This window comes from Podarcis vaucheri, assembly GCF_965113315.1.
Source record: "Podarcis vaucheri genome assembly, chromosome: 6".
Lineage (NCBI taxonomy): Eukaryota > Metazoa > Chordata > Lepidosauria > Squamata > Lacertidae > Podarcis > Podarcis vaucheri.
In genome coordinates, this window is record NC_138764.1 from 27,904,775 (window position 1) to 27,921,471 (window position 16,697).

The window sequence follows — 16,697 nt, forward strand, 5'->3', positions numbered from 1 at the left end:
CACCATGCTCTAACCAACTGAGCTACCCAGGCTCATCATTGTGGTTGCAATCTGTACACTGAGTACTTTGTACCTGTGCTTATTTGTCAGATACTATGTACCTCGTTCCAAAACAAGCTGACTGCTTCTGTGTGTGTCTCTCTCTCTCACACACACACTTTCCCCCAGAATTCATACTCAAGGACAGATAGAACAAACAGACTGCAGGGTTTTCCCATCTGTCTGTTTCCTAACGAAATGGTCTTTGAAGGTCTTTTCTTATTTCTTTTCACTTTGAAAGGATGTGAGTGAGAAAGACAGAGAGAAAGAGAGAGGGAGAGAGATCCGATTAAAAAACTTAAAAACCAACCACCAGCCTCGCAAACCACTGGTGTGTCTTTCACAGCTGTACGATGCTGGGGGGATGGTGGGGTTGAGAAAAAGTGTTTCAGGCTCAAACATTGCGTTTGTATTTCACCCCCTTTTGAACCAGCTCGGGCCTTTCTGTCTGAAAAGCATGGAAATAAATGATAGCTTAACAACTTCTGCGGGCAAAGTTTTTCTAGCACACAAGTACATGAATTCCCATAAATCTCCACTACGAAGTGACAATAAAAATGATGTTATGGAAGGAAAATGTTGCTGTCGCTGCTGATGGGACCACCAGTCCTTCACTGCAGCTCACCTCACCCACCCCAGATGGTGAGAAAGCACACTTTTGAATAGGACCTGAGCCAGGGCCCAGCTGACATTGGACTTGGTGCTGAGTTTTGAACCTAAAAAGAGCCTGCTGGATCAGGCCAATAGCCCGTCTAGTCCAGCATCCTGTTCTCGCAGTGGCTGACCAGATGAATGTGGGAAGCCGGCAAGCAGGACCGGAGAGTAGCAGCATTCTCCCCTACTGTGGTTCCCAGCAACTGATATACAGAAGCAAAATGGCTCCAATCCCAGCTTGGCTCCCATTCAAAAGTGCTGGAGACAGCAGGGCCAAACAACAGCCAATCAGGAAACAGGTCTGGGTTGAAAGTGGTGGTGGTCTCTGATGGTGCACAGACTGGTGACAGATTAGATATGTCACATGATGCTGAGGGCAGATTCCATTTTGCAGACCCTCCCACCCATCCATGGACAGTGGGTGGCCAGCCGGTGGGAACACAGGACAAACCTGGAAGCCAGCATAGGGCCAGTCCATACATTCTGATGCCACTATGAGGGCTTTTCAAAACAGCCTCTGCTTAGCAATCTCAGCATTCAATGCCTATACTATGCAGTGTGTAGTATGAAAGCACCCACTCTGCACTAGGAGTTGGCCAGCTAGTTGCAGCTAGTCGGTGGGGTGGAAGTCACTGCTATGCTGGTATCATCCACATGGCGGAGGAGGAGGAGGAGGAGTTTGGACTTGATATCCCGCCTTTCACTCCCTTTAAGGAGTCTCAAAGTGGCTAACATTCTCCTTTCCCTTCCTCCCCCACAACAAACACTCTGTGAGGTGAGTGAGGCTGAGAGACTTCAAAGAAGTGTGACTAGCCCAAGGTCACCCAGCAGCTGCATGTGGAGGAGCGGAGACGCAAACCCAGTTCACCAGATTACGAGTCCACCATTCTTAACCACTACACCACACTGACTCTCTTGGCGACTGCTCTATGCATTCTTGCTCTCCTTTAAAGAATGGCTACATGTGGGCTGTTTTAGATAGATGGGGGCTCTGTGTGTGTGTGTTGGTGGCAAGCATTGTTTTATCAGGGAAACAAATGGCAGATCCATGTGAGCATTGCAACTTTTTATTCTTTTGAGGGATTCCAAAATTACTCCATCTCGCTCAGAAGTGCTTTAGGAAAGCAAAACCGAGGTGAGGACATTCCTCTCCCCGAGCTATAATTTAGCATCAACATGGATGGCGACAAAGGGGTCTTCGGCAGAGTTGCTGATCTGGAAATAAGCTGTGCCATCGCCATTGACTTGGATTTTAATTCCACTGCAGCCATTGCCTTCCTTCTGCCCAGAAATGACGTCACAGTAAGTGCCAGCAGGGAGGCCGGTTTGCAGAGTTTCAGACATGTTCCTGTTTTAAAAAGAGAGTCAAAAATAATGATAATGTAGTTAGCTATCCTTTATCATCAAGCTTTGCACGCTAAGCTACCTTGGTGGGTCCATTCCTCTATGCAATTGCTAATAATAAAGTGAGATTTCAGTTTGACCCCATCCTGGCTTTTCTAAGGACTAAACTGATGATGCTCAATTGCCCACTGCATCCTTCCTTCTATGGAAGATTCTGGTGTGCTTTGCAAGGCTGGTTTAAACATTATTGCTAGATTCTGTATAGCTCTAGGTGCCAGCTAGACTTCTCTGCTTTAAACACATGAGAAATCTCTTCCTACTTACCAGTCGTCATTATTAAAGACAATGAATCCTTTGTTGCCACGGCCAAATGCCACTTGATTGCTGTTATTGTCCCACCAGTTGGTAAATGGCTGTCCGTCCACAACATTGCGGAAAATTACCATGTTCCTTTGGAGGGGGAAAAATGGGTTCATTGGTAATTGATGTACTGCAGAACAGAGTCAAAATGCCAAAGTGCAATAAAGAGATAAGCATGATTAAGGGGACTGAAAGAGTGCTAATCTATGCGTTGGCTTGTAGCCATTAAGCTATGTGAGCATTCCAACCTTATTTGACGCCATCGATGTTCGCAGACCCAGTCATTGCCACAGGTTGTGTCTGGATTAATGGTAACAGATTTGGTAGACCCATCCCCATTGCTCGGAGGTCCAACCCAGTCATTTATATCCTGGTTGTCAAAGAATTGAGAAAACATAAATATTAGACTAGAGGTGAAAAATAATAACAGAACACATTTATTGGAACGTATAAACTAACTAAACTTGCAGATTATCATATTTCTGGGAGGCAAAGGCCTGGTCTACACATGTAACATAATGAGTTGAGAAGCTGCTAGGGTCCCAATATGTTAGAATGGATGATGCCACTTCAGATGGAGGATCATATCATGATATTCCCTTATACCCCTATCAGTAGAAAGTTAGCACAGAATAATAATAATAATAATAATAATAATAATAATAATAATAATAATAATAATTATTATTATTATTATTATTATTATTATTATAATAATTTATTATTTATACCCTGCCCATCTGGCTGAGTTTCCCCAGCCACTCTGTGCGGCTTCCAATCAAGTGTTAAAAACAATACAGCATTAAACATTAAAATCTTCCCTAAACAGGGCTGCCTTCAGATGTCTTTTAAAAAGAAGATAGCTGCTTATTCCCTTCACATCTGAAGGGAGGGCGTTCCACAGGGCGGGCGCCACTACCGAGAAGGCCCTCTGTCTGGTTCACAGAAAGCAACAGTCTTGACTGTCACCTCAATAACTAATACACTAGGGTTTTTTATTGATTTGGATGAACTTTTACTGTCTGTTTCAGTCAGGGTTTTTGTTTTATGTGGAGGAACATTCAAAACTGATAGGCTGAAATAGTACAGTACTATCTACCACCTTCCTTGACATTCTGCTGTATGCGCAAGACCACACACACATGACTTGGTCAATCTCTAGGATGTGTAGGATTGTTGGTTCTGTGGAGCAAGGTGCATATTAATGATGCCAATGAGTCTGAAGGACAGAGTTAGCACCTGCATTCCATAAGTAGTTCAAGCCAAATAAATAAAACCCAGTAGCAGACAGCATGGTTAGCCTGCACTGCTCACCTGACTTTCCTCTGGCTACATCTTTGGTGCATACCATCAGGTGAAAGAGCAAGGTTGGTGAGGTGCAGTTAGGCCAATGGAGTCTAATCTGGTGCTCCTGCCAGTCTGTTTGCACCGCGTCAACCTTGCTACCACCTCAGCCTCCCCCCATCCTGGTGTGAAGCAGCAACATTGCCAAAGGGAGGTCAGGTAAGCATTGCAAGCCCACCATACCTTCTCTGCAGGTGTGCTTCAGAGTGCAGATGATTATTCTTCAGGGACACCACATGCCCAATCATTACAAAGCAACCATACCAAAAGTGAAGTTAAGATAAATTGATTCTTTTTGGAGTATAACAGTGTAATCATAACCATGTGTAAAGGTAAAGGAACCCCTGACAGTTAGGTCCAGTCGTGGACGACTCTGGGGTTGCAGCGCTCATCTCGCTTTACTGGCCGAGGGAGTCATGTGGCCAGCATGACTAAGCCACTTCTGGCGAACCAGAGCAGCACACGGAAACGCTGTTTACCTTCCCGCCGGAGCAGTACCTATTATCTACTTGCACTTTGACATGTTTTCAAACTGCTAGGTTGGCAGGAGCAGGGACTGAGAACAGGAGCTCACCCCACCACAAGAATTCGAACCGCCGACCTTCTGATCGGCAAGCCCTAGGCTCTGTGATTTAGACCACAGCGCCACCCACGTCCCAACCATGTATACTCAGAAATAAATGTCAATGAACTCAGTAGAAGTTACTCTCAAATCAATTGGATTAGGCTTGTAGCCTTGAAAGTTTTGAACCTCCCTGGGATATTCCTTCCTTCCACCACCCCGTTTCAATTTACTGAAAACTGAAATAGCCACCTATATAGAAGAAAAAGAGTTTGGATTTGATATCCCACTTTATCACTACCCTAAGGAGTCTCAAAGCGGCTAACAATCTCTTTTTCCCTTCCTCCCCCACAACAAACACTCTGTGAGGTGAGTGAGGCTGAGAGACTTCAGAGAAGTGTGACTAGCCCAAGGTCACCCAGCAGCTGCATGTGGAGGAGCGGGGACGCGAACCCGGTTCACCAGATTATGAGTCCACCGCTCTTAACCACTACAACACACTGGCTCTCAGTACAGAGCTCTTTGAAGATGTGGTACACATCTAGAAAAGCACATCCTTTAAAACTAAAACTTTAAAACTAAATAACGAATGCCCATTGCCAATTTATTTAGGCTCTTTGTTATCACACAATAGAAACTGACCTTTCCATTCTCAAAGTATCTTGGCCAGCGGAAACTTGACATCACACGGGTGAAACCATATGGGTGAGCGAGCATGAAGCCGACTGCCATTTTGTATTGCCTGAAGATATATTTTAAGAAAATGAACATGAAAGGGAGGATCAGAAATGGAGATTTCTATTTATTTCAGGGGTGGGGTGGGGAGGAGGAGCCAGTCAGGCTTTAAGACTCTAAGTGTTCCTTACCTGGAATCCCAGAAAGTCAAAATGGCAGATCCACCAGCACCGTGCCCCCTCTGGTTATCATGATTGTCTACAAAGACAACGGCTTTGTCAGAAGGCATAAAACCCCAGCCTTCTCCCCAGTTCCTGAAGAAAAGGGAGAAAGGGCCAAATTTAGCTAAACACTGAATTTCAATATGTGCAAGGCTCTAAGCTTTGGTATTCAGTTTTGCTTCGAAGTATATAAAATTAAATTACTTTAAATAAGCCATCTTTTCTCCACTCCACTTGCGAATGACCGTTCCCAGTTTTGCACCATATTTGAATTCAGTTACCCGGCCATTTCCATAGTAGTCACTGGCTTTAATTGCCTCTCCACCCAAATCAATTACCTGTTGAGGGAAAAGAAGAAAAGTTATTACGATACAGCAACATATGAGTAGAAAATAAAGTGTTTTTTGTACGCTCTGAAATCAGCTCTACATCACAAATGTCTGCCCTTGCCGTCCTCTCAAGCTACCCTTATATGTGCTTAATGGTTGTCTTCAACATAACAGACAGTCAAAGTACCTCTTGGAAGATGAAAGGCCTTGTTCCTTCAGCAAACCAAGTCGTGCGCAGATTTTTCAACTTGTCTAAGAATGCTTTCATGTCCCCAGGCCACATATGCTTGGAAGCATCAATTCGAAATCCTGCTACTCCAATGTCAATCAGATGGTTCATATACTCAGCGACCTTGGAGCGCACATAGTCCTTTTCGAGCGCAAGGTCGAGAAGGCTAACGAGGCGACAGTCGCGGACCTGTTTCGAAAGGTTGTTTTGAGAAATCAATTTCATAGAATCATAGAACTGTAGAGTTGGAAGGGACCATGAGAGCCATCTAGGCCAATTCCCTGCAATGCAGGAATCTTTTGCCCAACGTGGGATTAAGTCTCATGCTCTACCAGCTGAGCTATCCCAGATGCCTGGTTTATCATTAGTGGGTTGGGTGTCACATTTAAACCAACTTCTCCTATGCAGAAAAGAATTGAAGAGGAACTGCATAAGGATGATGAAGAGAAGAAATATGCAAGCGAAGAAAGGAGAAAGTGGGTAAAAAAAAATAATGAATGCAAGAGCTTCACCTGGTAAGGATCACCATAATTTTCAATCTCTCCACTTCCAGTTTTGCATTTCCAGTCGTTGAAATCCCAGCCGGAGTACGGGACAGCAGGGAAATCGTGGGTCTCTGAATTAAAATAGCTTCCACAAGTAGAGTGGGTGCCAGATCCAGCTGCAGCTCCACACATGTGGTTGACTACAGCATCAACATAAATATATACCTGAGTACAGAAAAGGCATGACCAGGTTGTATTTATTATCATTGATTTTTATTCTCTTCTAGGCATAATTCAAGGAGCTGGTTATATCCTATGAAAGCCCAACATACTTCCTCTCTTGGGTCCCTTCTCAAGCACTGGGTTCCATTGAGGATGCTCTCTTAATCATACCATCTGTGCTTAGTTACCAACTGAATGAAGAGAGATGTTCTTGGTGGCTGCCCTTCTCCCCAGTTTTCTTGCTGCAGATTTCCCAAAGTCTAAGCTTGAGGGCAGGGGGACGCGGGTGGCGCTGTGGGCTAAAGCCTCAACGCCTAGGGCTTGCCGATCGAAAGGTCGGCGGTTCGAATCCCCGCGGCGGGGTGCGCTCCCGCTGTTCGGTCCCAGCGCCTGCCCACCTAGCAGTTCGAAAGCACCCCCGGGGGCAAGTAGATAAATAGGTACCGCTTACCAGCGGGAAGGTAAACGGCGTTCCGTGTGCGGCTCTGGCTCGCCAGAGCAGCGTTGTCACGCTGGCCACGTGACCCGGAAGTGTCTCCGGACAGCGCTGGCCCCCGGCCAATAGATGTGAGATGGGCGCACAAACCCCAGAGTCTGTCAAGACTGGCCCGTTCGGGCAGGGGTACCTTTACCTTTACCTTTAAGCTTGAGGGCATTTTGGGATGGATCGTAGGACCTATCTGTTTGGGATGGCCTAGAGGGCTCAGAGTTAAGTTGGAGAATAGGGAGAAGTGTTATTAATGTAGGTGAAATATTAATTCTAACTTGCAGGTGCTTGATCTGTTAACTACTCCAAATCTTAAGGATGGGGTTGACTAGAAATCTCGGTAAATTGAAACAAGGCATTTGGTGTCAGTGATGGAAGGTTTTCAAGCAGCACATTTCACGGGCCCATTCCTCTAGAGTCTGGGCCATTCCTCCTTTATTTACTTTTAGAATGTCTGCAGAGGAGACATCGAACATGCATATAAGTGAGAAACACAATTTAAAATTCATTAAGGGGTCTGTTTTGACTTTGCAGTAACCCTAGAGTTTTCCCTCCTGCTCCTCCTTTACAAAGTTACTGAAATGGCAATATTAGGTTCCAAGAGACAGCTGCTCATAATAAAAGAGCCTCACTATTTAGACCACACATGCTTATACAGCATTGTGTATAACTAACTTAACTAGAAGTTAAAGGAAAGGTAGTTCCCTATGGCTCCCAACATTCTTAGGAGAACATGCATAGTAGCTCTTGGGGGTCTCCCAGGAACCACAGCAAATGCCATTTCCATGGTTTCTGACCTTTCTGGACATTTCCCATAGCTTTTTGTGGGACTGGATGATTTTGTATATGCTTGCAGGATCCTTGAAAGTTAAACTGTGAAGCCCTACATATGGCAGAGTTGCCCCTGGAGTAACTATCTTTAGTTAGTTTGGGAAAGGTAAAGGGAGAGCAGACAGGGCTCTCGGTGGCAAAGTGGTTCTAGATCCTGTTGCATTTTTAGAACTGATTCAGATTAGTGCTGCTTTTACATTTGATCAATTTAAGGGTGTCCAGGGGATGTCCTCCAAATTCATCCAACTGAAATGGGTCCATTAGGCAGACTCCACCCATCCCTAGCTTGTTGGGGTGGCAGCAAGTGAATTTTTCAGCCATCTCCCTGGAATAATTGGCTCCCTAATTGAATACATGTCACTGGCATAGAACCATAGCTGATTTGATCTGAAGTTCCCCACTACAGGTATAGACAGGATTTCCAAACCACTTACTCCAACATTGTTGCATCTGGTCACCATGTCTTTAAATTCATTCTCATTTCCAGATCGTGAACATAGCTTGTAACTGATGGGCTGGTATCTTTCCCACCATGGCCTCCATGGATTTGTAATAACGAGGTTTTCATTTGGAGGGGAGATCTGTGAATTAAGAGATATTAAAACATCACACACCAATAAATACCATTTCAACAATTTAGTAGAGAGCTGATGGTGCTGCTTAAGTTATTGTGGGCTGCGGTTGACATTGCCAGAATTTGTACAGACAACCCAAAATGAGTGATGAGTAAATTCTCCTCAGAAAGCTTTCCCAATCTTCCTCAGAGAGACTTCAGAAGAACCAGATGTGAGAGGAACTGCCCCCAGCCCTCCCTGACAGCATCATTTCACCCAAAGCAACAGGGAGGCCTTGCAGGCATCTACTTGTTTGGAAATGACACTCATACAACCAAGTCAGGAGTGTCCTTGCCTTCTGGAATTCACAGGATTTTTAATGTTTCTATGCCCTTGATTCAAATGAATTGAACGCTACAAATCCCAAATATTCTGACAGAAAATGACTATGGTCAGGAACACCACTTCCTGCTAAGCAGAAGCCAGGGAAATCTCTCTTGGCTCCACTAGCAAGGTGTTCCTGCTGCCAATTCACCCATCCTTTCAGAAGGCAAACAGGAAAAACCAGTTACAGATAGGTAGCCGTGTTGGTCTGCCATAGTCAAAATAAAAAAATTCCTTCCAGTAGCACCTTAAAGACCAACTAAGTTAGTTCTTGGTATGAGCTTTCGTGTGCATGCACACTTCTTCAGATTCTTCAGATGTGTATCTGAAGAAGTGTGCATGCACACGAAAGCTCATACCAAGAACTAACTTAGTTGGTCTTTAAGGTGCTACTGGAAGGAATTTTTTTATTTAGGAAAAACCAGGTTTCCAAAAGACTCCATGGATAGAGAAGGTTCCATGTTCCATGTTGTAAAAGACAACAAAAACAGGCATGGAGTTACCTCTTGTTCTCTCTGTCCCTCCCTGATTTATATTACCCTGAGGAGTAGGAATGAGGAGTAGAATCTTATCACTCTCCAATTGCACTGGACCACTCTGCTCTAATGGGGAAGTGTGATAAGATGTTCTTTATCACTTGGCTGGACAATAGCGATGTCTGGCTTGCCAGCTAATTATATACATTCCTTGCTAACTTAATTCTTGGCAAAATTGTGGTCTTGTGACTTAGCAAGCTGTAGAGTAGTTTTCATTATCCATTATCTCTATTAATATTAAAAGAGTATCTCATTGTTATGCACAGAAGAATTACTAAAGATCATGAAGCCCATAGCAAAATGCTTCCATCTTCTTTCCCACACGCCATTATTCATGGAGTGGTTTGCTTAACTCTAAACCAGACCTATAAATAAAGCCTTAGCCAAAGTATTATTTGGGGTGTTTTTTCCTACCCCAAATTACATTGTGGGATGTTGCCAAGTTGGCTAAAGTCGTACCTCAGGTTACATACTCTTCAGGTTACATACGCTTCAGGTTACAGACTCCGCTAACCCAGAAATAGTGCTTCAGGTTAAGAACTTTGCTTCAGGATGAGAACAGAAATCGGGCTCTGGCGGTGTGGTGGCAGCAGGAGGTGCTTCAGGTTAAGAACAGTTTCGGGTTAAGTACAGACCTCCGGAACAAATTAAGTACTTAACCTGAGGTACCACTGTATGTGAACCTGTCCCACATTCTGAACAAATTTCAAAAGCTCCGGTTGTCACTTTGACATTGTATTTCAATAGTCTTATTGGTTCGGACACATTAATTAAACCAGGAGTAGCTAACATCCTAGCCTCCAGGTGGTGCTTGACTATAGTTCTCATCATCTTTGGCAAGGCTGTCTGGTGCTGATGTGAGTTTAAGAGTCCAGCAAAATTTGGAGGTTATGACATGGAGTTCAAGGGTATCATATTGGCTACCCCTGAATTAAACCATTAAGCATTAACTATATATTTGAGTCCTTCACCTTGGTCTGTTTCCAATGACTAGTCTAAGCACACTCCTGTAAGCATCTATTATTTCCAGTTGTTAGTTATATTGAAATTGCCACTTGTTCTCTTTGGTCCAAATAAACTGTGACAAGCAAATATTGAATAGAAGTTGCCTACCTGGACTCCGCCAAATCCATTAGGTGCTAAATAACGCTCACATTCCAGAGCAATGTCAGCCCAACGCCATTCAAAGAGATGGACTATTGATGTCCTTCCGGGTTTTGTATTTGGGTTATATTGAGCCCAAGACAGCTCAAAGGCAACTAGGAGAAGAAAGACCCTCATGTTGTCTTGGACAATTGCCGTTGTTGTGTGCTCTGCTTTGCCTTTCTATTTATATTCTTGCTGCAGATCAAAGTACACTTCAGTCGTGATGCATTCAACACAATTGGCTATATTTAATCAAAGGTCATTCCATTTGGTGGTTTAAACAAAAGTAACAGGTGAAGATAACAGACCAAATTCTCTGGCTAATAACTTCAAATCCACTGGATAAGGCTCCGTGTGATTATTCATGTCTGTGTTCGCAGCTAAATAGATTAGATAGTCCTGGGAACAGACATTCAGAGGCTGAATCCATGAACTTGTATGCACCGTGAAGAGTTTGCATGGACACACTCTCCTATTCCTTTCAACAGAAGGAGCCGTTCCACGCTTGCAAAGTGAAAATTATTATGTGCATGGAGTATATTTTAATGGGAACCTATTAATTGGAATCAGTGTCATTGCAAATACTGTGAATTGTAGTAGGTGGTGCAAGTGACTCCTGGTGTCCTCATGTTTTTTCACAACACACACAGGTTTCAACACAATGCCAATCATACCTTTTTGTAGGTTACACCATTCAGAGCTTATTACTTGTTGTCCATCATGGTGAATTTTTTCTTTCTTTCTTTCTTTCTTTCTTTCTTTCTTTCTTTCTTTCTTTCTTTTACACTTGCCCTACTTTCTCAAAGGTGCAAGATGTTGCAGAGCCACAACGCTTACCCAAATTTGGTTTACTTTAGTAGGAGGTGACCATAGGCTTAAGGATGCTCATATTTATTTAATAACACAATAATGGACCTTTTTTTCTGTGGTGGCTCCCTGCTTGTGGAATGCTCTCTCCAGGGAGGCCTCCCTGGCACCTTCATTAAATCATCATCATCAACAACAACATCATCAACATCAACATTATGTTGTACCCTGCCCATATGCAGCTACTTTGGCACCCGGCAAAAACATTCCTCTTTTCCCAGACCCTTGGCTAATTAAACCATCTATGCCATAGGCAAACTAAGGCCCAGGGGCCCAGTCGCCTTCTAAATCCGGCCCGCGGACAGTTTTTACATGAGTAGAATGTGTCCTTTTATTGAAAATGCATCTCTGGGTTATTTGTGGGACATAGGAATTTGTTCATTTTTTCTTCTTCCAAAATATAGTCTGCCCCGCCCCCACAAGGTCTGAGGGACAGTGGACCGGCCCCCTGCTGAAAAAGTTTGCTGACCCCTGATCTATGCCATTCTATACTGCGGTGTGGTATTGTTTTTGTTTGTTATTATGGTATGTATTTTTGTGGTTTTATATTGTAACCTACCCTATGATCTTTGGACAAAGCGCAGTATAGAAATATAATTATTATTTTTAAGTCATTAATAATTGGGGTGGCATGCCCCACTAGCATATGCATTCAGTGATACAGCAACCAAAAGTTATAGGCATTGCAACCTCACTTCCACATATAATCAATTGCTCCCTATAGTCAAGACCTAACACTTCTGTACCTAAGCAAATTGTATGTCAACTGTATTAATCAAGATGTGTCACAATTACCCATAAGAGAAGTGCCCCAGTCTGCCCTGGGTTCCAGGGATTGTACTGGTGTTAAACATTCAAATTAGGAGTCTGCAGAAACAGAGGCTCTTTTATATACTCTGTGGAATATAACAGGAGTTTTCTAAGTACATTGTATGAGAAGCATAACCTACAATTACAAAGGGTGGTACATGACTAAGGCTGCTTACACACAATACCTTTAAAACTCATTTCCCCTCTCAAAGAATTCTGGGCTCTTTTATTTGTTAAGGGTGAAGAGAATTGTCACTCTGCGAGGGGTAAACTACAGTGCCCAGAATTCTTTGATTTGAAAAATGTGCTTCGGATATTTTGCTCAAACTAGACCCAGTGAGATTAACAAGCATGACTTCACAAGATCCATTAATTTTAGAGGGTTTGCTCTGAGGAAAACCTAGCTGATTACTACCCATAGCCACAAAGTCTAGTACTTTCCTAAACAGCAATTCCCAACAAACAAACAAACACACACACATTCCCAAAGAGACAGACATCTCCATATTTACCAGTTTTGCTGAAGAGCCAGAAGATTCTGATAAGTGAATGATAGGTTTAAAGGTAATTTTTCAGCAACAGATGACTTCAGATTCATATCTCCTTGATTATATTAACCTCTCTGAAAGTTTAGAATACACTTGCATTTCAAAGTTACTGTACCCTTAAGAGATTAGAACAAAGATTAAGTGGCTAGTGGCTAAACAGCTTCCTAGTAACATTTTATTTTATGACTTCATTGTTGCCTGCTGTTCCTTAGGAATACTGAGTTAAGAAAAAAGAAGGAACTTGGTTAAGCTAGTATTGTTAAAATATTAACATGACAAGATAAGCATGTGTTGAATCTCAGGAGCTTCAAAGCAGTTGTATTGAGAGTCACTGGGAGTGTTTTGTTATAAACCTGAGTGGAAACTCATTAAGAAGAGCTGATATGTATGTCTGTGGTTCTCAAACTTCCCAGCCCCCTGCAGAGCATTGAAAATCGCTGAAAGTCTTGGTGGACCACTTAATGATTTTTCTGCCTATTTCAGCAATTGCAATGAGCTGTGCTAAATGCTGTGTGATCTTTAATTATATTTCTAATGCTTCTACATTTTATATGTGTTTTGTACCTCATGTCTTTATTTTATTTCAGTTTTAATTCCGTAGAATATAGTAGAAACTACAATAATAAATAGAAAATGCAAGATAAGAAATAAAAGAGGCAATCAAAATACAATTAAAAAAACAGTATGGTCATTTAATGCACCCACTGTACTCATACTCTCCATGAAATAGAGACGTCCCTTTCAACATTTCTATGAAAACAGGGACATCCTACCATACCCTCCAACATTTTTCTGATGAAAATAGGGATGTTCTAAGGAAAAGCAGGACATTCCAGGATCAAATCAGAAAGCAGGACAGCTTCTGTAAATCCGGGACTGTCCCTGGAAAATGGGGACACTTGGAGGGTCTGTTCTTCACAGACACACCATGGACCACCTGAATGCAGCTCACAGAACACTGGTAGTCCATGGATCTCTGTTTGGGAACCCCTGATATAGATGATAAATTCAGGTATTATGTCCTGGAGAACAAGGATAGTGAGAGAAAGGTGTCTTGGTGTTCCAGACAGATCCCATGGAGCAGATGACTTGCTCCAACAGATTTCTGACTCCAAACCTATATCCCAAACTGTCTCCTTCCCAGGGAGTGGAGAGACTTAAAGGGACAGCCCTTTGTCTCTGCTAGTTCCAACTGGGTTTATTGCCTGTGTGGGCAAGGGGAAGCAGGAGACCCCTGGTCAAGAGAGCTCTGGCCTCTGAAGAGGTGGCAAAGGGTCACATTCTCTTCTGGAGGCCACATGCGGAACCTCCAGGTGTCCCTATTGTCCAGGGAGAGTCCCGGATTTACAGAAGACATCCTGATTTCTGATTTGATCCCAGAATGTCCCACTTAGGATGTCCCTATTTTTATTGGAGAAATGTTGGAGTGTGTGGAGTTATGCGGCCCCAGAGCCAAGGAGATAAGTAACTCTACAACCTTTAGAAGACATTTGAAGGCAGCCCTGTATAGGGAAGTTGTGTAATGTTTAATGATGTTTTTATATATGATGGAAGCCATCCAGAGTGGATGTCAGTCGGATGGGTGGGATATAAATAATAGAACTGTCGTTATCGTTTAATAGGATGTCTGTTTACATTGGAGAAATATTGGAGGGTATGCACATGCCAGGGCTGGGCAAGGCCAGCGACAAAAGTGGGTGGAGCGGTTTATGTCAATTTTACCTCAGTACGGTAGGCACACTCGCATATCCTTCATTCAAGGCAAACGAAAGCAGAGTTCAAGAGCACAGTCCAGCTGGGGGTGACGGACACTCAAGGAGGGTATGAAATGAGGCCAGGGTAGCCAGTGGGGTAGAAGGTGTGGCTTGAGGACAGCTTCTTGCACCAAATACAGAAGCCCTGGGCCTGAGGTTCTCCACCTCTTTTCTAGGGGAAAAACCCCTTTTCTAGGGGAATCACAACTGGAGTCTGTAGCTCATGGGGGTTCAGTTCCAGTGCCCTCACAGCTTTTCTCATTGGCCTATCTGACCTGGCCACCATGGCCCTCTATGTCAATGTCCAGACCACTGCTCATTCTTTGGCTCGAGATGGTGTAGCGGTTAGAGTGGTAGATTGGTACCTGAGAGACCAAATTTTAAAGACCCACTCGAAGCACAAAGCTCACCAGCTGGCCTTAGGCAAATCATCATCTCTCAGCCCAACTTACCTCACAGGGCTGTTTTGAGGACAAATACTGCCTTGAGCTCCCTGTTGGAAAGGAAGAATACAATGAATGAATGAAGGTTAAGTGTAAGAAAAACGAAAGGGAAAGGAAAGGAGGCTTTATCACTACCATGGAACAGGACCTTTTGCTGAACTGTAATTGTTCCAGGATTGCTGAAGATTTTAAAACGGTCAGGGAATTCATCAGTATAGAACTAGTTGTGCCACCACCTGTCCCCATTTTTTTTTTCTTTTTAAAAAAGGGCATAGTCTATGAAGAATTAAAGAAAATGCTCAGACAAACATTTCCCAAAAGACCAGAGGCCTTCTTACTGGGCATAATGACAATAAACATCTCAAGAGAAAACAAAAGAGTATTTTTTTATGCAACAACTGCGGCTAGAGTGCCAAATACTGGAAAGGAAGAATGGCAAAAGGAAGTGTGTATGTCGAAGTAGCCAAAATGACAGAAGCAATAAGAAATCACTCGAGCTTAAGGATTAAAAAAGAATGGGTTTGTTTAAAAAACTATTTGTGTAAACAGGGTTCCCCAATCAAAACTTGGATGTGCCTAGAGTATATTTCACAAAATTTGTAGAGGAGTTATTATATATAAAGAGAAGGTTGATAGGATTTTGACACAGTACAAAAGAAAATTAAATAAAGAGAGAATCTGTTAAGAGGTAGAGGGAAGTCAAAAATTATTATTTAGAGTATGCATATATATATAGAAGAATAAAGTATAAGATGTAGGTTAATGTAAAGGAAAAGTTGATGTGTACCTGGAATTTTAAATTGCAATAAAAAAAGAGAGAATTTGTTGTGCCACCAACTAGGCAAATCACAGGAGGTGCTGCAAATATGGTCAGAGCTATTGCCAATCCTCGCTCAAAGGCCGATTCCTTTAATATAATCAGCTTTACAGTTCCTTGAAATAAAACAGCGTCAAAAATTAAGGTGGTCTTACAACACCTGCTTTTGAAAAGTCGATCAATGAAACCATGAGCAAAAGCAAGGCTGGCTGTTGATACGCACCAAAGGAAAACAAGCTTTCATATTTGCACAGGTGCAAAGATTTGGGTGGCAAAGTAAAAACAAAAGCTCCCCGCAGCATGTGAACCGTGAGAACTGCTTTCTAAGGTGATTGAGGTCACCAGGAGTTGCCCAGAGCTAGATTTCTCTTCATGAAATTGCAACCTGTAACTGTTGCACAAATAAGCCCAAACAATATAATAAGAGTCAGTATGACCCTATCTCCAAACGTTAATCCCAATGGTTCATTTATCACGCTTAGTTGGGGAAGTTACTAGTTTCCTACATGGTGTAGATCGCTAACTTTGCCTTGGGCAAAGCAATGAAGATTTCAAATGATGAATGATTATCAAGACACCTTAGTCATTCTGCTTGGACTCAGGGATCGATTCCCTTGTTTTTGTAGACACTCCTCCAGCAAACAGTTCTATGCAGGAATGGACTGCATTATTACACGACACATGGGACCTGCAGCAAAGTGTTTCAGCACGAAGCACTGCTGGCCAGAGTTCCAGTGGTTCCATTCCACTTCCACCCACCCCAAAGTCCATCACTGTTCAACGATGACTGAGCTCATTTAGTGTTGGTTGACTTGCATTTTTTAAAGAAAAGAAATCTGCAAATCTTTGGGTTTCATTTATACATACATAAATATCTAAATATAAAGAAAAAGAAGTCTTCTTAGTGCACACAAAATCCGCATGAGATCAAAAGAAAAACAGCAAAGATCTGAGGAGCATAAAACTAGCAGGGGTAGCTTGTTTGGGAGACAAACAATGGTGGTGATGGAGAAAGGTGTCCCTCCTCATAATTCGTTTGTGAGGTTCCCAGAGGCA

General features: G+C 42.9%; 1 protein-coding gene across 1 annotated transcript; it reads right to left on the reverse strand.

The window, feature by feature from the left end:
• Nucleotides 1-1,744: 1,744 nt before the first annotated feature.
• On the reverse strand, nucleotides 1,745-10,610 carry LOC309535120 (pancreatic alpha-amylase). Its single transcript, XM_082227933.1, has 10 exons — nucleotides 10,370-10,610; nucleotides 8,217-8,363; nucleotides 6,270-6,467; nucleotides 5,716-5,946; nucleotides 5,404-5,537; nucleotides 5,170-5,292; nucleotides 4,946-5,045; nucleotides 2,646-2,767; nucleotides 2,362-2,487; nucleotides 1,745-2,041 (listed from the first exon to the last, which is right to left on the reverse strand). Exons 1-10 carry the CDS (start codon nucleotides 10,535-10,537, stop codon nucleotides 1,852-1,854), a joined length of 1,539 nt encoding a protein of 512 aa, XP_082084059.1. The 5' UTR covers nucleotides 10,538-10,610; the 3' UTR covers nucleotides 1,745-1,851.
• Between the last annotated feature and the right edge of the window lie 6,087 nt (nucleotides 10,611-16,697).